Source organism: Athene cunicularia (assembly GCF_003259725.1).
Source record: "Athene cunicularia isolate RWA chromosome 9 unlocalized genomic scaffold, athCun1 chr9_part1, whole genome shotgun sequence".
NCBI classification, from domain to species: domain Eukaryota; kingdom Metazoa; phylum Chordata; class Aves; order Strigiformes; family Strigidae; genus Athene; species Athene cunicularia.
In genome coordinates this window covers 20,131,038-20,157,478 of record NW_020799110.1, presented here as the reverse complement: position 1 = coordinate 20,157,478, position 26,441 = coordinate 20,131,038, and the positions used below count along the sequence as shown (strand labels likewise).

The 26,441-nt window shown below is 45.0% G+C and overlaps 1 protein-coding gene across 2 annotated transcripts; it reads left to right on the top strand.

Annotated features, from left to right (window-relative positions):
• The first annotated feature begins 4,136 nt into the window (after nucleotides 1-4,136).
• Nucleotides 4,137-26,234, top strand: SGPP2 (sphingosine-1-phosphate phosphatase 2). 2 transcript variants are annotated; one of them, XM_026854867.1, is made up of 4 exons: nucleotides 4,137-4,292; nucleotides 16,346-16,525; nucleotides 19,036-19,125; nucleotides 25,482-26,234. In XM_026854867.1, exons 1-4 carry the CDS (start codon nucleotides 4,275-4,277, stop codon nucleotides 26,025-26,027), a joined length of 834 nt encoding a protein of 277 aa, XP_026710668.1. In that variant the 5' UTR covers nucleotides 4,137-4,274; the 3' UTR covers nucleotides 26,028-26,234. The 2 variants fall into 2 exon arrangements, with proteins under 2 accessions (XP_026710668.1, XP_026710667.1); XM_026854866.1 differs by lacking the exon at nucleotides 4,137-4,292 and adding an exon at nucleotides 7,038-7,138.
• The last annotated feature ends 207 nt before the right edge of the window (nucleotides 26,235-26,441 follow it).

Genomic DNA, 26,441 nt, shown 5'->3' with positions numbered 1-26,441 from the left:
GGGGGACGGGGACGGCTGCAGCAGCAGGGGGGCTGTGCTTGGCTCCTCAAGCATGTGTGGGGCAGCACATGGTGTTGTGACCCACCTGTGACCAGTGTGCAGAGATTGCAAAATTGGGATGGACCTACAATAGCCATGTTCTGTGCCAGTACTTCAGGTGAGTAGTTAAATTATGGAGACTCACATTCATGTGAGTCTCTTGTAATTTGAACAGTTTGTTTTTTTCAAAACAGATATTTTGTAGTTGATGAGAAGGGTCATTTGTGTGAAATTACCTGTCTTCTGTGTCTGAGTGTCATAGCTTATTACACCTTACTTCTGCAATGTTCTGAAAATTCTGACTTTCTCTACAGCCTTAATTACTGCCCATTAAAACCTGTCTGATCCAGGTGGAATAGTAATAGAGATGGATGGAGGGGCTGACTCACTGCAAGTGCTTCAGAGATTGTGGAATGCATCAGGTCACTTGAGTACGTTAAGAATAACCAAGTCTAATGATCAGAGTCATTTAAAAGTCGAGATTAAATAATCTGAGAGTGTTAGAAGATAGTAAATGTTTATGCAAATCATTATAATTTTTTTTTTCTTGCACTGGATCTAGAATGAGAATAAAAAGGGAAGATGCTTCAGAAAGCACTCTAGTCTTTTTCTTTCTGCAGAAGTATCGGTTGTAAGTAGTAAACATGAGCTAATGGCTGGGCTTTGGCACTGCTGCCACCGAGCATGGGCCTCTCCTGGGCCGGGGTACGAAGGTGCACGGAGTGGGCTTCCTGTGCACTGCTTAACTTCTGTGGGGTTAGGGTTAGTGTACAATTACCGTACACTACCTAAAGTCCAGTGGAGTGATTCTGTGATACCTTGTGCCTAACGTGGCTGTTACCATCATGTGTTACAGCTGTGATCTGTTTGTCCCCTGCCTCGTGTTGGGCTGTTCACAACTGCTAGTAAAGTTTTTTTTAAAAAAATGTGTTGAAATAAGTGGGGGGTGATTTCTGATAGAAAAGGGAAAGAGGAAGGAAAAGAAAGTTTTTTTTAAAATCATGTGAAATGACTTGTCCCTGCCTTCTACCTGGAAATATTTTTTAACCAGATTTCTTATAGAACCTGAACAAAATTTTTTTTTTTCCCCCACTAACCAGATTACTGGAAATAGAAAGTTTTATCCCTTATCCCATGATGTTCCAAGTATAAAAGCATTACCTTAGGGATATGTCTAATCATCTTTGATCTAAAACTCACAAGCACATAATTCCCAATACATTGGAGACTGAGGCTTAATTGAGGAATTAGTGATGGCGGAAGACGACTTTCTCTGGGGCCATCATAAGTGTGACCAAATACGGTTTCAGGATCTCAGACAGAAGCATCAGAGTTGCTAATTGCACTAGTGGTGTTTTCTAAGTGGCATATGAGACTCGAGACACTTAGACTGATTGCTCTCTTGTTTGGCCAGCCATAGCATACTGCTGCATTATCCTAGAGGGATGCCAGTAACTCATCTGTGACCCCTATTACTAATCCACAGGGGAACACTCCTGTGACCCCAGCATTTCAAAAGCTCTGACTCATCTCTTCTGTTTGCTGATGCAAAAATCAATTTAACTAAGTTGTGTTTTCTTCTATGATGGGTGAATGGATGCAACTTCTTTCCATCTTTTGTTGTCTTTCTGCAGTTTACTTTATCTCAATATTGAAAGCAGATTAAGGGACTGGAATTTCTAATGTTTTTTGCAATGAGTCACAATTGCATGTTTAGACTCCTTAGACAATTTTTACATTTTCTCACTAGCATGTAGGATGAGAGTTTCTCACTGGTAGTTACACAGTCAACTCTGAGCATAATAGTTTCCTCTTAGAGTTTTAGGAGCTTATGTCAAAGCCGTATCTCAATTTAGTATGTCTATGCTGATCCTTCAGGATCCCTTCTTAGCTCTCATCTTTTTTTTTTTTTTTTTTTTTTTTTTTAAATAGATAGATAGAGTAGCGTGGCTCTCTTGCTCCTGCCCCAGATCAAAAATCCTCTTCATATATATCTCCTTTTTTTCTGAAGTGTACAGGTGTTTATATAAAATGTAATTCACTTACATGTTCCTGCTAACAGGGTGGGAGGCTTCTTAGTGATCAAATGGCAGCAACAGCAAACCTTTATACAAGTAACTAAAGTCATGGCGTTAAAAATATATGCTATTGTGTGGCTTCCCAGCTCTGGTGGGTTGGGCACAGACTTTCAGAAGAGAGAAAATGAGTGTGTTAGGTGGGGTACATCTAATGAAATCTAGTTGTCAAATCCAGAGAAAAGTGAAGTCTCTAGCTTAATAAAATGAATACAGTCCTAGACAGTGTCACCTGATACTGCTTGCAATCTATCTGCTGGTAATGTTTAAAGAGACAACCTAGATGTTACTTAAAGATATTAGAGTGAAAATTTGGTGGTGACAAGGGCAGCTCTCCTCTCTGCTTGCTCACAGCCTCCTTTTCCCCCAGACCTGCTCATGCAGCTGCGATTGCTGAGCCAACTCACATGTAAGGAGCACAGGTTACAGCTGTGGCATCTCAGCGTGGGGGGATCTGCTGAGCATCCTGCCGTGGGGAAGCAGGGGCTCAGGAGCATGTGGGAGAGCCCGGTGTTGAGGGCAGCCCAGGGGATGCTGTTGCCAGTGGCACCTGATGGCAAATTTCAGGGACTAGCAGGGTAAACTTTGCCTGCTATAATGAGGCAAGTTTTAAATGAAATGGTTCAGTAATTGCAGTTTACTTTTTTACTTTCTTAATCTCAAAACACATTTCCAGTGAAAGCGATGGTGTCTCTCTTTATCTACAGATATATAAACTTCAAAATTAACACATGGGTACCCTTTTATGAAATATACTTGATTTCCCTGGAGGAAAGACTGATCTGATCTCTTGGAAATCTTTGTCAATGTGACTGCTACCCTTAATTAGTTTGAACAGATTTCTGATCTGCAAGGAAATGTGGTTGAGCTGTCACTGTAGACTTCATTTTAGTATAAAAATTGGACTTCATTTCTTGACACTTTGTCTTGGTTTGAGTGGTGGAGGATTTTGGTAGCAGGGGAGGGGGCTACAGCAGTGACCCCTTGTGAGAAGCTTCTCAAAGCTCTGCCGGCTCCACGTTGGACCCATCTTTGCACCAAGGCTGAGGCAATTAGCAATGGTGGCTGTGCCTCTGTGGTAATGTATTTAAGAAGGAGAACCTGGGAGCAGTTGGGGGAATTGTGAGGGGAAGCTGTGAGGAGAACACCTGTGTGAACACCGAGGTCAGTGGAAGAAAGGAGGAGAAGGGGCGAAGGTGTGCTGGAGCAGAGACCCCTGTACCCCACGGTGAGGTGACAGGGCCGCCCCCTGCCACCCGTGGGGGTCACTGGTGGAGCAGATCCCGATTTGCGGCCTGTGGGGGCCCCACGCCGGGACAGGTGACTGCGCCCGAAGGAGGCCGGGACCCTGCGGGGAGAAGCCCCCGCTTTGTAGTTCGGCACTGGGAGGACTGTAACACGTGGGGGTGACCCACACGCCCCGGGGGGTGACTCCTGTCGGAGCTGGTCTGTGGAGGACTGTCTCCTGTGGGAGGGGATGTGCTGGAACAGGGGAGGGATGCCAGGAGTTCCCCTCACCCCTAAGGTGGAAGCAGCCGCAGGACTGGCTGCACCCCCATTCCCCGAGCCCTGTGCCACAGGGGAGTGGGAGCAGAGAGATCAGGAGCAAAACTGAGCCTGGGAAGAAGGGAGAGATGGGGGAAGGTGTTTTCAGGATGTGGTAACACTGGTCCTACTCTGTTACATGTTGTTGTTGTTAGTGTCTGTATTAAAATTATGTTCTATTTTTCTTCCCCTAATGAGTCTGTCTTTTGCCTGTCACAGGAATGGATGATCATCCCTCTGTCGTTACCTTGATTCCTGAGCCTTTGCTTTACTTTCTTGTTCCCAGTGCTGGGGGTGGAAGGGGGCAGTGAGCAACTGTGTGGTACTCGGTTGTTCTCTGAGCTCAAACCATGACACGCTTGTTCCAACAAATTATTTGGTTTAATGGCTGGAAACTTTAACAGGTAAAATATCTTAAATGTTTGCTGTAATTTGCTAATTCACTAAACCTTTCTAAACCCCTCTCATTTCCAGGGTTGTGCGCAGAAGTATATTGTGAAGAACTACTTCTACTACTACTTGTTCAAGTTTTCAGCTGCTTTGGGTGAAGAGATTTTCTATATCACTTTCCTTCCATTTACCTACTGGAACATAGATCACTCTGTGTCTAGAAGGATGATCATTATTTGGTCTGTAAGTATTTCTATGACTTATTTAAACGTGTGGTTTAAATAACCCTTCAAACAAGAAAAAGCCAACATTGTTTACCTGTGTCGCTTATGTGTTCAGGAAGCAGAGGCATTGTGATGCTGAGAGAGGAGGTGAGAGACATTAGCTGATGCATGGTGTCTGTTCATCTCTGTTACATCTTGAACGGACTTATTTTTTTAGCCCAATAACTGACTGAGCTGCTTTTGATAGGGTTTGTACAGAACAGTAGAGAAAACAGTTCCTTCCCCATGTGTCATGGTATTTTAAGGTTCATTTTTCATCACTTCAGGAAATCTTTCTCTTACCTCAGTTTCTTCTGCATAACTTCTTCATACAGTTCTGGCTTGGTTGAAATTAGTATAAACTAGGAAGGGGATGCGCAGTCTGCAGTGGAATAAGCAGGGTGCTTCTGCAGTTGCTTGAGGGGAGTGGGGAAATCAGATTCTCTGTTGAAGGCTAAGACTTAAAAGCATTGATTTTTGTTACTGTGAGAGCATTCCCAAATTAACTGGCTTCAGCATTGCTTCAGCTTTGCAAATGCAGTTTGGGGTATCCAGAATAATGTATTGTCATTTGGGCACCACAACCGGGTAGATAACCAGGCACTTCAGTCTGGGAATGGCTGTTGTTTTGCTGCTGACATTATTCATCTTGGTATCAGTTGGATCTTTGCTGCTCAAATAAGACTGTTTTAGAATAAAGAAGGGAGATAGGGAGCATCTCTGGCAGATGGCAGACCCTGTCAATTACATTGATGTAAGAAACTGAAGCTTGGTAAAAACTTGGATGTGATATCTAGCTTTGTTTCTTTACAGTGAAGCTTCTCCTTAACTTAGTCAGTTCTGTTTAATAATATTCTGTCTTTTGTCCCAATAATATGATGAGAAATAATACAAACAATTTGAATTGGGGCATACACTTCAAATGCACCTGATCTTGGACAGAAGGCATCGGTTCTTCCGTGCCAGTAACCCTAGTCAATACATTTTATAAAGAGAACATGAAAAATAACTTGCAGATGAAATTCAGTAGTAGGTGGACACTGTATAATTAGAGCTGGGTTTTGGCCAGGAATACACCTACTGCTTCTGGAAACGTGCCACAGAAGATGATAATTGGTAGTCACTGCCTTCTGGCATATTGCTCACAAAATGATTCTTCACAGCTCCTTGCATGCCTTTCTACAGGCTTGCCTTGCCTTTACCTTGCAAGGAGTCCATCCAAGTCCTGGCCAGATCTAGACTCATTTAATTAGAGTATTCAAGCGTGTGATATTATGATTATTAATATTATTCTTTGACTTAGAGAGTTCTGGAGTTGCATTTTACACTGAAAAGGAGAAGCTATTTTAAATACACAGACTTGTGACAATCTGTAGTTTTAAAAACATTTTAATTATATGTAATTGTGAAATGACTAAAAATGTCTGTGCAGGCTATGTGTTAACATTATGGCAAGCTCAGCTGGGTGGCTTATTTGTGAGCAGACTGAACAGGAATCAGCATTCATGGTGCTGTAAGTGGTGTTGGTCTGGCTTGGACACCTTGGTTTTGTAGGCAACAGCAGAATCAGCCCAGCTGCATGGGGGATGCCAAGGTGTTCCATGTGATAAAGCTGGAGGGGTTTTGGTGGTAGCGCTGGAAGGAGTGCAGATCTGTGGGCACTATCTGCAATTCAGAGTTTTAAAGAAATGCTTTGCTTCCAAATGGATGGTGATGTGGGGCTGAGAACAGCCATGCTAAATAGAAGTAAAAATCCAGGTAGCCTGATAGTCTCTGACAACAGCTGCCAGTAGAAAGCTGTGAAGAGCGTAAAGAGGCAAGTGCTGCCTGCAGCATGGTCTGCAGAAGGCTCCTATCCAGCTGGGGAAAGGAGTTGGTATCAAACAGAGAGCCCTAGGGAGAAGGTAGTGGTAGTTCCCTTTTAACACTGTTTAGGTTGAGGAGAGGTTGTTAATGAAGCTCTTCATCGAGGAGAGAGACAATGGACCAGCAGTGACCTTTTTGTGAGCCTGCTGCGAAGCACATGGAACACACGCTGGTGGAACATGGTTGACAGGGATGGTCATGACCAAGGGTGTTAGTCCATTGTATGGGAGAAGTGGGCTTACCCTTCTGGAAAATGGGTAGTGGAGAAGCAGAAGTGTTACTGAGTGCGGTCCTTCGTTTTGTGCTGCTGGGAACTTAAACCTGTGAGTTTCTTCTGCAAGTGGGAAATGACAGTGTCCCAGAATGATTCGGGAGTTTTTTTTCCTTAAACATTAAAGCAGTATTAATGCTGTTTACACGGCCTTCCTGCCATCTTATCTGTAATTGTTTATGCAGAGCCAGTCACCCACATTTGAGAAAGATAAATTCAAACTGGAGTGGGGCCAGGGATGATTAGGGAACAGGCTATTCTCTGAGCAGAGACTGAAAGCTTAGATAAGTCCCTAACAAAATGAAGTCAGAGAGAGGATGGGGCTGGCTGTAAACACCAGGGGAAGGAAGGAACTTCTTAAAATAAAAGTACAGTCACAAAAAGAAACATGCATAAGGCAGTCGTAAATAAGCTAAGCTGAAGCCAAAGGTTATGAAATAACTCTAGAAGGGCGAAGTGTAGTAAAAAAAAATTATGAAGAGAATTTTATTTTGGCAGCAGCAGAGGAGTGGGCTTGGTGCCCTAGGATGTCTTCTCCAGTTCTGGGTCCCCAAAACCTGCTGCTCATGCTTTTCTGTCTAGCTGGATGGCTCCGAGAAGTGCTGGCTGTGGTTGCATCCAGATGCTTTGGAAGCTTAAAGCAGCATGCTGTGCTTCCATGGTGCCTTTCCTCTGAGGATTCACTGTATGTATGTAGTCTTTGCCTTTGCCTTTACAGATAGACAATGAAAATAACTGCCAGAAACCGCTCAGCAAGATGCAGGGTCAGTGTTGAAGGTGCCCTGGTGTCTTTGCTTCCCTTCTCCAGCAATTTGAAGTAAACACTCTTGTGTCTGCACAGGTGAGGCTTTGGTGCCTGTGACTCTTGCTACTTCAACCAGGAAGTGGAGAGATGAAAAATAACTTCACATGAGCCAGTCCCCAAAAGTACTTTAAATTTACTGCACATCTCAGTTTGAGAGGTGAAAGCTCAGCTTGTTTAATCTATGCACCCTTTCAGGGTTGGAAGCTTTATTTTGGTGTGGAATTTCAGAGGTAAGGTAGAGACCTGGAAGAAAATAGTTTCTGCTTGCTATTCAGCATGCTTAGAAACTTTTTTCTGGTTATCTTTTTTCAGGGTGCATGAATATAAAATGGATCCACACCTCTTGAGCCTATAAAACTTTAATTTATACAATGTAAATAAAAGCTGGCCAGTGTGGACTTTGCCAGGGACAGATGTGAAAGCTGTTGCTGTATGACAGCAATAAGCTGCTGACTCAGGTGACGGCAGCATCCCCGAGGGAAGGCGGAGTTTGGGTGGCTGACGGTGCCAGCCGAGCACCCACCGGGCCCCTCGATGGCGCTGGGCGCAGACATCTGTGGCAAGTCCAAGAAGGTCCTGAGTCTGAGTCCATGGCAATGTAGCTTCCCATCTTGCTTTTCAGAGGAACAGTTTTCCAAAGGATGCTGGCATTTAGTTACTTGGGGAATGATGAGCTCAGAACTCTGGCTCTCAGGGTAACCAGGAGTTTAATAACCATCAGGAATTACCTGCAGTCATGTTGCCACTGACATTACTGTGTGGTGACTGAATGCCTGGACGCTGCTTTGAAAACTCACTTTGCAGCAAGCTTTGGGTTAATGATTCTTATGTGTTTGTTGGTTTTTGTGTTTTTGCAACATTTCACCAAAACAGGCTTGGAACAGCTGATAAACATAGTCACTCCAAAGTCAAACTCTTTGAAGTGGCATATATTACACTGCATAAGAACATGTAAGACTGTATTCGGGCATGTAAGTACAAAATGCCAATTCTAAAAAAAATGGTCCATAAAAGAAAATGCTGTGTGCAAGATGATAAAGTGTTGATTGAAAGAGAATTTTGTATGTGCTGATAGCAGTACTCTACACTTGAAGAAAAAATGTCAGTGAGGTTTTCATAACCGAGACCAGCTGGGAATAATTTAGGGTGAAGTTCAAATTGGAAACCTTTTGAATTTCACTAGATCTACTAGGTATAACAGTTTCCCAGTTTTAAGTGTTAGATAATAAACCAGATCAATGTGACAGTAGTTTTTCCTGCTACCAGGAGGCTGGGCCCAGAATTCCCTTATTTAAACCCATCATAAGATGATCAACTACTTTATTGTTTTTGTCTGGTCTTCTTTTAAAGACAGAGTGAATCTCCTAGGATGTTGGTTATACTTCTGGAGGCACAAGGCTCTCTTGATCTTGTTCTGGTTTTGTGTTTCTGAAGTCTGGCTTGAGAGTGCTAAAGCCCCCTTTTTAAGCTGTCAGTGCTGTCTCTTTCCTCCTCCTGTCCCTTGCTGCTCCTTGCCGTGACATCATGCTGCACTGCTGTAAGCACGGTGCTGATTGTGCTGGCTGGAGACCTGCTTCTTGGGTGTGCTGCTCACATTGTGGCTGGGACAACTCAAGTAAACACTTGTGCGTCCCACCAGCTCAATGCGACCTTGAACATTCCATTGCACTTTGACCAAATCCTGACTCGTGTGAAGTTCCTGCATAGCTAGCACAAGATTGATGTATTTTCTTGAAAATAATAACCACGCTGGAGATGGCAGATCCTTGAGCTCTCCTAGCCAGACACCCTCTCCCATAAAGCACATCTGCCTCAGAAGGGTGGCTTAGGGTCCTCCAGGCTGGGGGTGCCTGGGGCTTCTGCCATCTGGGCTGCTGCCAGGGCAAAAGGCCTGCAGTGCTGCTCAGTGACTTTCATGGTGTTTTTTTCTTGAAGCCAAACCTTAGTTCTTGGCATTGGCTTGGGGGTGGGAGGTGTATCTCCATGAAAACATGCTCGTCCTTGCCCTGCCTCTCTTTTGCTGTGAACCAAGTGATGCTCAAGGGGCATAGTCACAGCTATTATCTGTTGCAGTGTTTATCTACTCACTTAAGCCTTAGTTGGGGGATGCTGAGAATAGAAGCTGTGAACAGTGCAGACTGGAGGCTTGGTTTAATTTCTGTATGGTGAATCAAAGTCACGCCTGCCTTGACAACCACGAATATAGTCTGCTGCTTGACTAATCTCCTGCAAATGCCAGTTTATTAATAGTACATCCATATTTTTTCCCCCTCTTTCCAGTGTTCCTGGTGTGCTCTGTCACTCCTATCAGCACACAGTGGTTATGATGAAACCAAAAGCAACATCTTTTTCAAACTGTAAATTTCCTTTATTGGAAGATGACAAACACTATTGCAGGCTGGGGTTTCTAGAGCCAAGTTATAGAGTTTCTATTTTGAAGCAGAACAGCAGTTTCAAAGTCAGGCTGCCACACTGTGGATCTTGGGGAAGAAGTTGCCAATGCTATTCGACCCCATGTCTTCTCTAGAATTTCATTTTGTCCTTTTCATAGATCGATAGTGCAAATAGGAGAGCTGCAAAATCAGAAGTTGAAAATAAATATGTTCTGATTCACCTTTGTTAGCTGAAATATTACAGAGTACAAAAAGAATTGTTCCTTCTGACCTTCACATGCCTGTGGGATGGTCAGGTGTGTGGAGGTTGTGGCAGAGGAGGGCTGATGGAGGTCGTGCCACACACAGCACACCTGCAGCGCTGGGCCTGTTTCCTAAACCCTGCCAGACTCAGGGTCTGGGCAGCTGCTATGTAAATGTTCGAGGGGAAATCATGCCTTAAGGCACCAGTCCCATGCCTCTGCATATGGAGCTGGCTTGGCTGTCTTTCTGTCTGCCTTCATATATGTCTGCATAGTGGTAGTAATTATACTTGCAGCACTCTTGCTTCCTGCCACAGAAGTGCTGCCCACAGTGACTGCAAGAGTAGTGAGGGAAAACGATTGAAAATGCCAGTCACACCTGCAGGTGAGCAAACTCACTTCTTAGGGCACTGAAGCAATACCAGAGTTATATGAATGTCAAGGAGCCAGGTCACTTTATGGGATTCTGATGCTCACAGGGAGGGGAATAGTTCCTACCCCAGTGGGAACTTCCACCAACTTCATTTGTTGGAACAAATGAATTGGCATCTAGATCTATGTGGATGCTAATGCCTTGAGTTTGATTCATGATTGTTCACTAAATCAAGAGCTGTTTAAAAAAAACTAGATTTGTCTTATTTACCCCAGTGCAAAGCCCCAGGTGAGGATGTATTTTTGGAGATGGACCATATATATGACTCAGAGCAAACCCTCAGAAAAAGGGTACAGAGGCTGTTGTGCTGCTATAGCAGTTGCTAATTGCATTTGCGTAGTAAAATGTAATGCTGGTGACCCAAAGTGGCAATAAAGCTTTGCCTTTCCTTCACCGGATGCCTTGGCTGTAAAGGATTGCTATTCCCCTCATGGAGCCCAGGCCACCCTAGCATTGTAGGATAGTCTTGGTATTAAGTTGCTTACATCATTATAGCAAAATTCTTTGGGAGGGAAACAATGAAGAAGTCTTTACCCAAGTGTGGTTTTTTTTTTTTAATGCTTCTTGCATTTGTTGTAATGATTTAATTCAGAAGACTTAAGAGTCATCTTTGTAGCACTGGGAGAGCACAGATATATATCAGAGAAGAGATGGCTTATTTAAGGAAATTCAGAAAATCCAAAACTGAATAATAGTGTTTGTGGGTTTGGGGTTAGAAAATGCACTTGTGTGTCAGGCTGGCTGCCTTGGCCCACATGTTTGGCCTGTCTGGTTATAACTGTGGGAGCCCTGGGAGCGATGGCAGTGTCTGTGCTGCAGTGTGTTCCCAGCGCAACCACAGTGTGCTGAGCTGAGGTGGTGCCACCTGGCAATGCAGAAACAGTAGAGACTGGTTCAACTCTGAGCAGATCAGGGTAGCCTTACCCTAGATTTCAAGCATGGCTCAGTAAGCCAAGCTGCTTACTGCTTCACTGCAGAGCAGAATGAGATGCAGGTGATGCATTTCTGTGCAGTGCAGAGCAGGAGCCCTTGAGAGGAAAAACATGCCTTGCCTAGCTAGCCCTGGGTTCTCCTCTGCCTATGAATGCAGCTCACTGATTCAGCCACATGAATGCAGTGCCCGCTTTGTGTTTCACTGAGGCAGAGCAGCAGTAGGGGATGCAGGAGCTGTGCAGCCCGCAGCCGGGAGCTCTGGGGGCAGGGAGGAGCGATGTGGGACAGCCCTGCAGCCATGGGCCAGGCCCATGTGGCTTTGGATGAAGGGACTGGGGGTTGCATTTTATTTCCCACATCTCCAGCTGGTGCTGCCATGTCACTGACAAGTGACGCTGCAAGTATTAGGGAGCTGACATAACTTCCTGAGGGTCCCTGCTATGGCAGCAGTGTATGAGCAACTTTTCCTTGTGTGGGTGCATCCATGCACCTCAATACAGAAGGGAAAGTGGCATTTCCCTGCATTATGCATGCTTGTTGCCAGTGACCCCTCCACTACACCTCTGCTCACATGCCATGGTCCACCTTGGTTTTGCCATCATATATTTAGTAAGGACTCACATTGTGGCATTTGTCACAACCGTAGCTTATAGGACTTGCAAATACAGAGGTAGAGCAGAGTCCCCTAGCTGCTCTAACAGGGCTCTCCTGTGGGAGAGCATGGTGGGGATCCTGGGATGGGGGTTCCCTGTATGGACCTGTCTGATGCCCAAGAGCTTTGTTTCTGCCCAGGTTTGGGCCCTGCTCGTGGATGTCTAATGACCCAGGAAGGCTGTGGTGCTGACCTGTGGTGCTTTTTCCTTTCCCATCCTTGAACTCCAGCTCCCCTCCCTCCCTGCCAGCCTGAGCAGCCCCTCCCTTGTTCGCCAACACCTCTTTGTAACTCAGTTGTGTAATGATTAAGCTTCATTTTGGAAAGTTTGAACAGTCTGAGGTACAGGGCAGTTAGAGCTGCTGCTGTCAGCTTTCAGAGTAAAGGGAATTAGCCATGCCCATCCCATCAGTTTTTGTGAAATCTCATCTAAATTCACGTGCATTTCTGTGTGGTTATCTTCTCCAGCTAATTGTGTCCTACACAATCCATCATGGCTTTGATTTTGCTGCTTTAGTAATGGAAAAGTCTCCAGGTTCAGACAATTTCCCCAGAGGTAGTTATTAATGTGCAAATTAAAATTACTTATGCTGAAGATGTCTGCAAACCATTTTCCACCAGAAAATTCGGTTGATCTGCGTCACTCAGAGTGGAAGAGAGCCTGTGCTAGAAATAAACACAGAATAGCATCGAGAGCTGTGACATAGCACTCTAGGTAGGCAAAAATGTCAACAATATAAGGAAGAAACAAACGGAACAATGAAGTGTGAAGAAATTATTTACTTCAAGGTTTCTCTTCTTTGCCGTGCCTCTGAGACAGTAAATGGTGTCTGCTCACTCAGTGTTGAAGGGCCTGTTGTTTCTTCTTCAACATTCAGCTTTGGGCTTGGAGAGACCCCTTGGGTGGAAATGTACGTGGGCATGTAAAGACTTTTGGAATGGGTTTTATTTAAATCTTAGGTAAACATGGTTTGAGCCAGGCCCCTCCTTCCTCCCTAAATCTTCCCAGCCCTTGTGAAGAAAGGGGAGCTGGGTGAAGCCCAGCACTGCAGACTTGAGGGGTCACCCTGCTTTAGACGCTGAAACTCATAAACTTGCTGCCGATCAGCTGCTTCAAGGTGACATGCTCCTGGGTCAAGCCTTAACCTACCCGCCCCTGGCTGTCTGTCCGAAGCCATTGCGAATGTGCTGTTTGGCTTACCTAGGGTAGGCTGGAAATCACAGCAAAATTACCCAGTCCTGTGGGCTTAAGCAATCCTGAGTTACTTGCTGGTCTGGATTTGGGGTAATTTCTGCCAATGGTAAATTTATTCCAAGGCCATCAAAGATTTTTGGCATTGCACAAATAGGTAATTCAAGTCAAGTGTAGGTGGGGCTTAGTTCTATGTTGATCTTTAGCCTGTCCCTCATGTTCAGCTCTCCATCTCCCTTCTCCTTTCCAGTGATTACAGTTCACAATGTTTATTACAGGGCTTTTCTCATCTGCTAGGTTGAAAAAAGCTGATAACAGGCCAGACCTTTCAGGCTGCTTGCTTTCTTTCCCAGAACTGTTAAGACAGTAAATCCAACGTGACAGAGGATTTTCCACCAAGGTCAGGAAATAATGAAATGTGGCTTAAGAGACGATATGCCAGATACCCACCACCCTCAGAAGATGAGAGTGCAATTCAGATATATCCTGCAGTGAAATATAATGCTGTGTGTTTCTGCAAAACACTTGTCACGTCATGACTGCATCTGAGGTGGCCTCCTACTTGGTGGGTGTGTTTGGTTTTTTGGGTTTTGGTGGGGTTTTTTTGTTTTTACTATTTGTGGCTGAACTCTGGATGTTCGTGCCCAGTACACTCATCAGGGGTATTGCCCTCAGTTGCCAGCTCTGTGGTGGTCCCTGGCAGGACTGGCTGATGCTCTGGGTTGTTCACAGATATGCAGGTCCCAGGTGCTGCTCTGCCTTCCCTGCTCCATGCTGTGGGGCCAGCTCCCTGGGAGGACACCCCTCTGCCCACCACCAGCCGGTCCGGCAGGAGCTCTGGGCTGCTCTGCTGTGTTGTGAGCCGAAGTCAGTGCAGAGCCTGGGCAGTCCTGTGCTCCTCCAGCCCCTTGTGAGCGGCACGTGGAGAGGCAGGCGAACCACAGCAACACCTTTGCTGTGAGGCTTTTAGTAATGGTGCACTTGTCATCTTTCACCTTCTCAGGGAAGCCTGCCAGTTCAGCTGATGGGGGATGTTTTACCGCATCCACAACTGCTGCTTCTGCCAAATAATCCAGGACACAGCATGTAAAACCATGTGCACAGAACAAAAATAAGCTAAAAGGCAAAGGTCTGGTGCTTCAGGAGATCAGTGCTTAGTCTGAATTTATTCATATCCTCTTCATGTTTTATGGAGGTTGTCTCATCTCTCATTACTGTACATGTCTATACAGTATGTTTTTTTTAAAAAATAGAAGGGTCAGAATTTAATCTGGAATGCCAGAAAGAAAGGCATTGTGAGGTTGCTTGGTGTTTTTGCTTACCCATACCACCTCCAGCATTCAGCCTGCTTTTCACCATCAGAGGACTCCTAGCATAGCCTTCATTTCAAAGATGACTCATTTCCCTTTCTGTAATACTCTTACATACTATTGCTAATAATACTTCTACAAGTGGAAGTCGTTATTATAGAGGACTGCTGATAAACTGGCTCATCCTACCTTGCCTCTCAGATGGTATCACAAATGGTAGCATCAATGTTTTATATTCTGTCAGAGAGAGTAATTTTGCTTTCAATCCTGGAATTTAATTAACTTCCAGAGATGTGCCTGCATCCATTTGAAAACTGGTGGCCTTAACCAAATAAACCCATGCAGTGGTTTCCTTAAGACACTTGTTCTCTGAGCCTTTGTTTACTGTGAGCAGTCCAGGGCAGAGTATTTGCTGACTGCCCTTTGCCCCATGTATCAGGGTGAAGTAGGAGCAGCCAGGCGTGCCACAGGTGGTGCTGATGATAAGGTGGTAATGTGATTCATCTGATGAGGGATAAAGGATGCAAAGGCACCAGCAGTCACTTTTCCACCCTCTGGTGCTGGCTGTAAGCCTAGCACTCCCCACAACATGTAATTTGCTGTAGAGGGGGATGAAGGAACATGATGTTTTGGCTTTTTCCTGGGCCTGATTTGTGAATCCTAAATCCTGATGTCTTTCTTTTATGTGAAGCCATCTTTTAAATGGCTGGTGGGAGAGAGAGGGGTGCAATGTGGCTGGTGACAAATGTGGCAGTGGATGATCATGTTGCTGTTCTGGCATATGGCTAACACCAGCATGGAAAGGATGTTATTTTAAGACCCCTCATTTTCTAGTGGAAGCGTGAGAAGCAGAAGAGTGAGCTGTCTCGCACAGCAACTGCACTTTCATGGCAGATGTCAGTTAACCCGATTTTTATATTAAAAAAAAAAAAGAAAATAAAATTTGTTTTGTTTTGTAGAGCTGGCTTTGTATATGTCTGGCTGCACTACCCAAAGTGAAGAGGGTGGCAAATACATCCTCCCAGGACAGCCTTCAGGACTTTTGTTCATGTCCTTCTCGCTGTGGATGCTGAGAGCCCATTGCCTTTGGGAAGAGGGTGCTGAGGAGCAGAGGATGTCTGCATGGGGGGTGCCCTGGGTGCTGTTGGATGGGCTGCACCTCTCAGGGATGCTGGCCAGCTTGCCCTGCTTCCCGTTGCTACTGCTTGCAGTGACCTGAGAATGCAGCATTTCCCCCCAAAATCACAGTGTTGCAGTGCTCAGTCGCTAATGGAGCCCTTGCTTATTGGGGTCCCAAGCAGTGCACAGAAGGCCTTTGCTGCCGAGTTAGGCAGGAGAACTGGTACTTTATTTTGCTCGTCCAGTTTTCTCTCTGCTGCCTCCCCGAGGATGCCAGGGTTGTTATTTAATAACCACACTGGTGGTGCATCCCCGCGGGGTTCCTGCAGCACCCTGTGCAGTGGGCAGAGTGGAAGCTGCTGGGGACAGGAGAGCTGGTGCTGCTCTGGGAGAGCTGCTGTGTGCAGCTGGGAAGGACATGGCTGGGCGAGGTGGTGATTTGAAGGTGGTGGTGGAAAAATTTCACTTACAGCTGTTTGCAGGATGGGGGTTGTAAGGGACAGGGAGGAAACTTAAACTTCTCTAGCAAGGGGTGGGAGCCAGCTGTCCCTCTCATGCCATCCCGGATTGACACATCTCATCAGCGAACCCCCGTTTTGGTCCCGCTTCTGATCAGGTTACAACATGGTGCAGTAAAACCGCTGCTTCCTTCAGTGATGGGGATAATGGAAACCCCTTTAATAACTCAGCAGATAAATTCTGTGCTCGGGGGGGTGGATTTTTCAGAAAAAAGTGCAGAAATAGAGGTGGTTCTTGGGTGGGCTGAGTGGGGGTTGCTCATACTGACTACCAGCCCTGTGGCCTTTCCTCTCCCCAGATAGTGATGTACATAGGCCAGGTCTCCAAGGACATCCTGAAGTGGCCTCGGCCCCTCTCGCCACCTGTCGTCAAGCTGGAAATGAGGACGGATGCAGAGTATGGGATGCCTTCCACCCACGCCATGGCAGCTACTGCCATCTCCTTCTCCTTTCTCATTGCAACTGTGAACCAGTACAAGGTAGGGGGTACAAAAAGGAAAAAAAAAAAAGAAAAAGAAAATCATGTGTCTGCTTTTAGCGAGCTACAGAAAACTAACAAATCCAAAGCTATTTGCCACTTCCAGAGAAGTTCCGTATTTATTTTCACAGACATGTATTTTTCCCTGTTGTTACCTGTAGCTGGCTGATAATAGACACAAGAAGAAACTTAGCGGAAATCTCCTTTCCTTAGCATGAACCTGCACAGAGCTGTGGGCGAACTGCACTGCCCTGCCGTGGTTTAGTGGGTTCGCTGTGTTTTTGCATGCGGGGTGACCATGGAGGGAGCTGTGGTACTGCTGTGGAAGATGCTTGGCATCAGCATTTTGTGCTCACCCTGTGCCCACCAAGCCAATGCTGCACGTTGGGGAGCACCAGCTCCCAGGGAAACCAAAGGAGCTCTGTGTCGCCTGTTTTTTGTATGATGCAGGAAAAGCATCCTTGGAAATATGCTGGCTCTTACCTGTGATAGATTGATAGCATACAACATGATTTGAGAGCCTGTTTGTCAGAAGTAACAGCAGTTTCACTGCACTGGAGCTGTAGGCTGCTTGGGGAGATCTCATCGTTACTTTCCCCAAACCTTCTAGCTTTAATCTTTCTAAAGGCTTATTTCCCAGAAACTCATTTCTCCAGGATGGTTATTTTAATTTAATTTTATGAATCTAAACATATTTCCCGTACTATAGCAATAACAACTTCCTCGCTGTATCATATTTAAGTGTGTTTCTCAGCCCTGTCAAGTGTATTTCAAAGATAAACCTACATAACTGAGAATATGGCTGGGGGATGTCTTGCTGTCACAGTGTCCCTGGGTGTTCTCCTCACCATGCCAGCACGAGTGCAGGGACAGAAGGTGGCCACCCATTTGATGAAAGGTGCTGTGTCATGGGGCTGTAACTCATAGAAACAGCAATCTCTGAATTAATTTAACTTCCAGACTCACCAGTCCCAGATGTGGAGCAGTGGGCTTTGCTCCTGCCTGCAGTGCAGGATGAATGAGCAGGTCAGCGGTGCCCAAAGCTGCACTGCCAGCCTTCTGCTCCCTGTTAATTGCATGCTAAGTGGTTGGAGCAGCTTGGCAGTGGGATGGGGACAGGGAGGAGGTGCCGAGAGATGGGATATTTGTCAGCGCTGGAAGGCCAGATCCAGGTCAGAGCTGCCAAAAAGACCTGGTCAGCAGCACTTTCTCCTCCTCCTCAATAGACTACCAGTGGGACATGCAGCTCTTCACAGGCTGTCTTGTACTTCTTGGAAACTGTCATGAAAGAATAAAGCTGCTGTAAAATAATTAAATGATTTAATTGCCTCTATTAAGAAGGAATTACCTACCAGTACATTATGCTGCTATCTTCTCAAGCTGCCCTAGTCATCAATTACCAATCTAGACTAGCTCCCAGGCTGCCTGCTGAGGGGGGAGTGAAGTGGGCATAAATCCTCTGAAGGCTTAGAGAAGTGAGGAAAAAATAGTGTTTTATGAACTGGGAGTGACATTTGCAGCTGGATCTGAGCTCTCTATTCTTGGGGCTAGGGTATGCTGGGGGAAAGGGTCAGAAGTGAGTTGTTGTGCTTAAAATTTCCACAGAAGCATTTTTGTGCTGACCTGTGGCCACCCTGGTCAGTCATCAGCCTTTCAGCAGTAGACAGAGATTTTGCATCAAATCAGGTTAATTAATTTAACTTATTTATATTTTGGGTTGGTTTATTTTTTTCAGGAAAATCTCCTTTATGGACTGAAAGAAGCCCATAAGCCCACTCAGTTTTGGTATTTGAATGAGTGGATTAAGGGCTAATATGTTAAGCTTATTCTTTACCAAATGTGTTGGTTTGTTTTGTTTTTTTTTCCTTTTTAAATGTTGATTTATTTCAACCCTTCTTTCCATGTTTGTAAGCAACTCAGAGAGGGAATTAAGCAAAACCAGCTTCATAAGAAGACGATTAAACCTTAAGTGTCACAAGGAAGAGTGGTCCTGGCTTCTCTAATAGCTGTATTGTGGTTTCAGCCCAGACATTGATTTTTCCCCTCCCACTGCTTGAGGACTATTGATCATGCTCCTGGTCAGGCTCTGTGGCTATCAGGTTCCCAGCGGGCGATCTGAGGCTGCAGTTCAGCTTTGGGCATCGCTTGTACAACATCCCCTGTCTTTTCTTCCTAATGTCCTTAGCACTGGCATGGATTTTGCAGGTAGATACATTGGAGAAAAACTCTGCAAATGCCATCTATTTCCAAGGCTTCCCCACACTAAGATTAGACCTTTGCAAAAGCAGGCACCGCAGATAAAACGACATTCCAGCAGGATTGCATGTTGGCCATTTTGAGGTCTCATCTCAGGTCACATTAATCTCTTTAGGGAAGTACAGCTCATGAGCCACTTCCCAATGCAAGATCCTGACATCAGTCTGGCTGCTTGGGTGTTTTATTTCTGATATAAGCTGATGTTAAAGTGGATAATGGTGTAATGGGTGTATTTTTTTTTCCTCCTTTTCACAGTATCCCTTCGAACTAGGCCTGGTAGCAGCGTTTGTGTTTTCGACGCTGGTGTGTCTCAGCAGGCTCTACACAGGGATGCACACAGTCCTGGTAAGGATGCCCTGCGCCGCCCCGTGCTGGTCCTGCCTCCAGCTCTGCTTACCTGCAGCGATTCCCATCTCACTCTTCAAGTGATGCACATCCTGCCTTGGCCATGCCACTGCAGGAATATAGGAGTCACGCCACTAAATTTCAGACTGTACATTCAAAGGCAGGTGTGAGAAAACCCTCAGGCTATTGCTATTTGAGTCTGCAGGGGAATTATTTATACCATTAGGGAAGCAGCGGTGTGTGTGGGTTGAGGAGCTGGGTGAGGTTGGTGTGGCTTCTGACTTGTAGTTCTCTATTTTGAAATTTTAATTGCGAGGAATGCACTTGGGCAACTGACGCTAAGCCTTTTTTGTGCAATAGTATCATTGCTGTCAGCGAGAAATATTCCGGGCTGGTTTAGCCTGGGAGTGTCAGAGAAGGAATAGCAGGTCGGTGAGTCACACCGGTGACCATCAGAGAGAGGAGAGGGTAAAACATGACAAGTGAGCTGCCTTTGGGGGTCTGGCGCACAGCATGTCTCGTGTTACCATACAGGGACATAACACTTAAAAAAGTATTATGACAAACTTCTTGTTTTCAGCTGGAAGGAAATTCATTCTTAAAGAACTGAGATGCACAAATACTTCATCTAAAAATAACCATAAAATACCTGTGGCTTTATAGACAGATGTGTTGGGCACATTTTTTTAGAGATATCAGTCCTGTTTTAAGAATAGATTGCAGTGTAACTTTGATTACACAGTAGCTGGTTCCTTCCTGATGAGAGGGAACATTATTGATCAGTTATCTATAGTGGTCAGAGGGGTGGTCCAGCTACCCAACTATGGGTAAAAACTCCTGGCTACTTCCCTGCAGGAGTTTGATATGCATTGTTGGTTGGTTGCATATGTATAAATAATTGCATTTTTTTACTGAGTAATAATTATGTCTGTAATAAGGAGACTTGATGACTGTAAGAAAGGGACCCCTTATGAGATTAAGGTTATCTATAAAATATAGCTTGACCTTCCTTTCCAGGCCTAGTGGATCAAAACAATATCTTAAATTAAAGCTGGAGACACCCTTTCTTGGCTAGTGACCTTAAGTCAGTCTGTAAAAATTCTTTGCATACTTCCCATGCTGGTCCATCGTAATGAAAGACTCCTCTAAATTTAGATGGATTTTAGGGTAAAGAAGAAAAAGTCCTTTGTGCCTTTGACATGATAAAATATGCTTTAAAATTTAGAAAAAAAGCTCCTTAGTTGAAGTGTGAGAATTTCTGCCTTTCAAAAGGGCAAATATACTTCACTGGGGTCTTCATCGTGTGTGTGCCATGGTGGGGCCAGAGCTAGGGAAGTGCCTGATGATCACAGCTGCCCAGCTGCAACCCTTCTCTCTGTGGCAGCATCCTACCTGCAATGACAGGTTCTCTCAGTTCAGAGCCATTTTCCACACTTAAGAGGGGTGGCTCCCACCCTGAGCTGCCCAAGGTGCCACGGGACCACCAAGGCACAGCAGCTGCTCAGCCAAGCCACCAGCTGAAACAGCCTGTCTAATGGATTTTTTACTGAGGTCTTAATAGGAGATGAATACTGACAGGATATAATTATGTATTAAGTGATCGTAATATTTTAGTAAAGCAAATGAACAGTTAACATATACTCCCTGACTTAGTGTAACTGAATTTTTCCTGTTTGAGGAACCAGAGAAGGAGCAGCAAGAAGGTTGCACTGTGCTTTGCTACAGCCATAGCTGAAGGTCTAGTGTGGGGGCTTGTCTTCTGTAGCCTCAGCTCTACAAATCAGTCTGTATTTCAGCATTGCTGGCATTGCTTTTGATCTGGAGCAGCCTCAAAAAGCAGTCATGTCAGTAGAAGAGATGTGACCATTAAAGACCTTCTGGAAAGGCAGTAAGCTGATATGAGAGCTATCCACATCATTGTAGCCATATCAGAATGAATACTCTGCCGAGGGAAAAGGGAATAAACACCTGTTGCCTGGGCTGTTACCAGGAGAGCATCACCCAGCCAGAGAAAGGCATGGAAGCAATGCACTTGCAGTGCTGAGAGATAATTTAATTACACCAACCCACTTCACCACCTCAGCACGAGAATATCCCATGTGTGTGGAGAAGCAGGGGAAAAGCAGGGTCTTTCCTTTTAGGTCTTAAATGGTGGAGTCTGAGGATCTGGAGTTACCTGGAAAGGGCAAAGCAAAAATTTGGACACATTTTGAAGCAGTGAATCTGTAACTTTTTAGAGCTTTTTTTTAAGGAACAAAAACCAATTGGAGACAATAGGACTGAATCTTTTTTGTTGTTTGCTTTTTCCCCAGAGAACTGTATTTTAGAAAATATCCCTTCACCTTCCATCTTAAAACCTTGGCCCAATTTTTGATACCTGCCTTAGCAAGGTGAACAAGTTTTCCTGTTTCACTGCTGCTGGAGCATGTCTGAGTCACCTCATGTTTGAAACGACAAGCGATGGTGTTTGTGTGAGTGCACAGTATTCTAGAAAGATGCGAGCAAGATCACTGCAGATCATATCAGGAAGAACTTCATCAGCTGAGGGAAGCCCCCAAAGCAGGAGGAGGAGGGGAGGCTTTTAGTCTTTTAACCCTTCAGGGCCAGCAGTAGGAATTTATTAATGCACCAGGGTGGTGGGTTTGGCATTTGCTGTGGCAGCAGAGCTGGCTCTCCAGTCACACCCGAGCCACAGCTGATGGTGTGACAATCTTACTGGTACTGCAGCTTCCCATCTGTGCTGCCCTGGGTTAAAAGCAGTGATGCCCTGTGCCAGCCAGGGTGAGGTATAAGATACAGGGACAAGTCAAAAGGTCACTTTGTATGACCAGAAAGAAAACTGGAAGTTTTTTCTGTCAACAAAGTAAATTGTTTTTGTTTCCCTGAGATATACTGATTCAGTGTTGATGCATTTATTGCCAATTACAGCACCCTCAGGAGAGGGTACTCCATAGTCCCCACCATGTTCCTTCGCTGTGCTGTACCTCAGGTTTTTTAACACCACCGTTAATACTGAAATTATCTGAAATATTTTGAAGTTGATAAACAACATATTGGTGTCACTTTACACACTGTGGCAGAACAGTCCTTGTGGGATGAAACAGAGTAACCTTCAGGAGTGGAAAGCAAGGAAGATATTTTTGTATAAGAGAGCGAGTAGCATCTCACATTAAATGAAAGCATGAAGGGAGTTCAGGCAGTAAGTGACCATATACAAGACAGAATAGAAGTGTTATTTTTGCTTTGACTGGCGGTATATTTCAGGGAAGTAGCTTCAGTGCCACCGTGTTCGGGGTGCTGGTTCGATATTCTAGGGGCATTTTGTGAGTATTTGCAATTCCAGCTGTAGTTTCAATGGAAAGAGCATAGAAGGGTCTTGCTTTGGCAATCCTAAAACAAATTGTGCTCTAGGACCTTGAGAAACAAAAAAAAGAGTCCAGCAGACAGCATTTTGAAGCACCCGTCTTGAATCCCAGGCACTGCATGCAACTGGATGTTTACCTCTGTTGTTTTTCTTTATGTACCTGTAGCACAGGAAAATAACCTCAATGACTTGCAGCATTAGAAACTCGATACTGGCTTGTTCTTTAGGTAGCAAAGCAAAATGACAGCTCTCTAGTTAAAATCGATAGGAACGAGGCCTCCCTTGTGTCGAACCTGGGCGGCTGCTTGTTTCTGTGCGGGAGGCAGGGGGGTGCTGTGGTGGGGGACTGGGGCCAAGCTCTGTGGCAGCGGGAGGGATTTTTGGGAGGGATGGAGCTTGTGGGGGACTTCGTCTGTGCTGAGGGAGCTGGAGTGTCCAAGCAGGGAACGGAAGGTTTTATTTAAGCTTTGCTGGTAGTGCTTGAGCAAAATGCGTGCCTGCCCTCATTTAAAAATTCCTTTATAATTGCGGGTTTGGCAAGAGCCTAATCTGTTTACACAGGTAGATAGGCAAGAATGTGCTTCCTGGGAGTGCTAACAGCAGGGAAAAGCTAAGGTCCTGCTCCTGGGTGCACAGTAGGGAGAGTCCAGAAAAGCAGTTTTTCTCACAGAAATCAGAGCCATCCCTCCTCTTCCCATCTTTTCCTTAGTTTTACAGGTGAGGGAGGAAAACCATTAATTCTGCACAGCTAAATGTTTTTATAAAGTGTTGGTCTTGAGCTCATCCACCTCCTTGGGGTGTTCAGAAAATCAAACCTCTGCCTGGGCATACGAGAGGCCAAGGGAGTCACTACTGGCGGCTGTGGCTGTGGATGTCCCATGCTCTCCAGCACCTTCCAGTAAGGAGCCTCCAGAATGAGAAACACGTATATTGGTGGATATGGGGAAAAAACAGCATAAACCACTGGTCTCCAAACATCTGTGATCAGTAAAAAAATTTTGAGCATGCACCCCCAATATATGTATATTTACTTATGAATGATACATATACATGTACTACTCTACCGATACGTACATTGTACACACAGAAATAAAAATTTTAAAAGGATGAGATAGTGGGGTGGGAAGTAAGCACTCCTTTTTTTTTTTTTTTTAAATCTTATTTTACTTAATAGTGGTTCAAAAAGTATTTTCTTCACTCAGCCCAATGTGTTGTCTTGCACACCCACTTTGAAGGCCACTGGTTGGGAGCAGAGGTGGTTGTCTGGGTCCTGCTTGAAAACTACAGGAACTGTGTTATTGTACTGGGGCTGAACAGGAGTATAATAAAATTCAGAAAACTTTAATCAGGTCCGTAAGTAGAGGCTGTCTGTGCCCCAGCCAGGAACTGCTGTAGTCAGCTGGGTAAATCTGAGCAAAGCCTTTGTTAGGGGAATGTTAATGTTTGGTTAAATGTCCTTAATTGGAACAGAAAACCATGTGAACAGCTTTTGAGTTTCACTCCTTAATCACATATGGAGGGGGTATTGAGATGTCAGGACTTGTTCTTCTAATATGAGGTGGACAAATAGTGGGGTGGGAAATGGAGGTTCACAGTGGTCATGGGATTTCTGAGCATCAGTGCTGGGAGCAACCCCCAGCTCTTTTGTGTTGATGCAGTTACTTGGTGTTAGGCCAAACCATGCTTTTGTGTGTAAAGTTATCACCTAAAAATTGGTATCAAAAGATGGATTATTGTGAAATATTGACACCTAATGCTATTTTACATATTAGATATCTGTGAACAACTTTGTGTATTCCCATGGCTACCCTCATGTCATGGATGAGGAAAGAATTTGTATTAAGAATGTGCAAAATGACTCTGGGAGTTGCTTAAAATCAAGTGTGCTATGAATCTATTGCCTGGAAGTTGTAAACAGCTAAAGTTCAGCCATACTGGAGTAATGTATTTACCAGAAAGCCATTAAATATTTCTGTTGTGAAAAAGTCCCCTCATTCCTGCCTAACTATAAGTGAAGTCCTCATAAATAATTCATTTTAGACTGTGACCAAGCATGGGCTGGTCAACTGTCATGACTCAGTGAAAAAGATACAATCTTGAGAAGAGGACGTTTCTGCCTGTGATCAGCTTTTGAAGTGCATTTCATGGTCAGAGTACAAACTGATGCCTCCTGAGTGATGCCGGGAGAGCAGCACAGGGAAACTTGTTATATTGCTTTTTATGTGGCTGCTCTCACACAGACAGCTTTTGTTAGGGGTTACCTCTTGTCTCCTTTCCCAGCCTTGCGGTTGACAACAATCAAGTTCTCAAAATACCTTATTTGCCTCTGTTAATAAATTAGGTTTTAACTATGCTTTTGCCTCAGGCACTTTACTGCAAGCTGGATTTCATAGGCTTGGGCAACAAATCTCTTCTTGATGTACTCCCACTCGGCCGTGCCTACGTCTCACCACGGTTGGCAGAAATCATGGCACGCGCACCACGTCCTGCAGCTCTTTCCTGGATTGGGTACTTGTCTCTGACAAAAGGCAGCATCTTTCTATTTATGCAAAGCAAGCAAGTGATAATCCTACTGATATGATGAAGTTACTTGTAGGATTATGGGAGGGGAAGGATTTGTGTGAAGGCCGTTTATCATGATATCGTTCCTGAGATGGAGTTATGCATGTGCCTTTTCCACTGAGGTCATAGGTGGAGAGTGCCCTTAAAACATGAAAGCGAGGGGAAGAATCTCACTTGTTCAGGGGAAAAATATGGGTCAATAGATACAGTCATATTGACAAAGTTAAGGTTGGGTTTGTGGACTGTCATGTTTTGTTTAGCACAGGCTTTGGGTTGTCACTGTGTGTGGACAGTGTCATCACTGTGAATTCAGGGCATTCATCTGCTGCTGTGCACCCACGAATGCAGATACTGGTCTTTTTTCATCACCTGAGAATATCTGTTTTACCTTGTAGGTCTCACGAAACTTTTAAACATGATCTCTTTGCAGGATGTGATCGGCGGAGCGCTGATTTCGGCTGTGCTGCTTGTGCTCTTGTATCCTGCGTGGGACATGATAGATCACTCGCTGTTAACTAGTCCCTTCTGTCCACTGCTTTCCATAGTTGTACCTCTCGTCTTATGTTACAACTACCCCAAACTAGACTATTACAGCCCTACGAGGGGAGACACCACTACTATCTTAGGAGCAGGAGCTGGAGCAACTGTGGGATTTTGGTTAAATAACCAGTATATTGCACCAGCCTACACCAGTGAAAATTTTCGGCTTGGATTTCCTCTGATCACCGGTAAAATCGTGGTAGTTGTGCTAGCCAGGTTCCTTGTAGGGATCTTTGTTGTTCTACTGACACGCCAGTTCATGAAGAGTGTGGTCCTTGGCATGCTGCGTTATCGGTACAAGTTTCCCATTGGCGACCTGGAAGCCCGGAGACGACTGGAAGTTGAAGTGCCATATAAATTTATAACGTACTCCTCAGTTGGCTTCAGTGCGACTGTGATTGTGCCACTGCTGCACAAGCTGTTAGGACTGATATGAGCATAACGCCTTCCTTAGAGCAACGTATGGCACCACCCTTTCAGAGATGCGATAAGTCGATCAAGGCTGGTAACCTGACCAAGAAGTGTTTTGTGCCTTTCTGCACTGGTGTGGTGGGTCGACCCTGGCTGGACACCAGGTGCCCACAGAGCTGCTCTATCACTCCCCTCCTCAGCCTGACAGGGTGAGAAAATATAACAAAAGGCTTGTGGGTTGAGATAAGGACAGGGAGAGATCACTCACCAATTACAGTCACAGGGAAAACAGACTCGACTGGGGGAAATTAGTTTAATTTATTACCGATCAAATCAGAGTAGGATAATGAGAAATAAAACAAAATCTTACAACACCTTCCCCCCACCCCTCCCTTCTTCCCAGGCTTAACTTTACTCCCAATTTTCTCTACCTCCTCCC

Excerpts from the sequence above, each read along its gene's own strand:
- SGPP2 (XM_026854867.1), top strand. Across the intron at positions 16,526-19,035 it reads CAACTGTGAACCAGTACAAG|TATCCCTTCGAACTAGGCCT; the intron begins GTAGGGGGTACA and ends TCCTTTTCACAG. Across the intron at positions 19,126-25,481 it reads CAGGGATGCACACAGTCCTG|GATGTGATCGGCGGAGCGCT; the intron begins GTAAGGATGCCC and ends ATCTCTTTGCAG.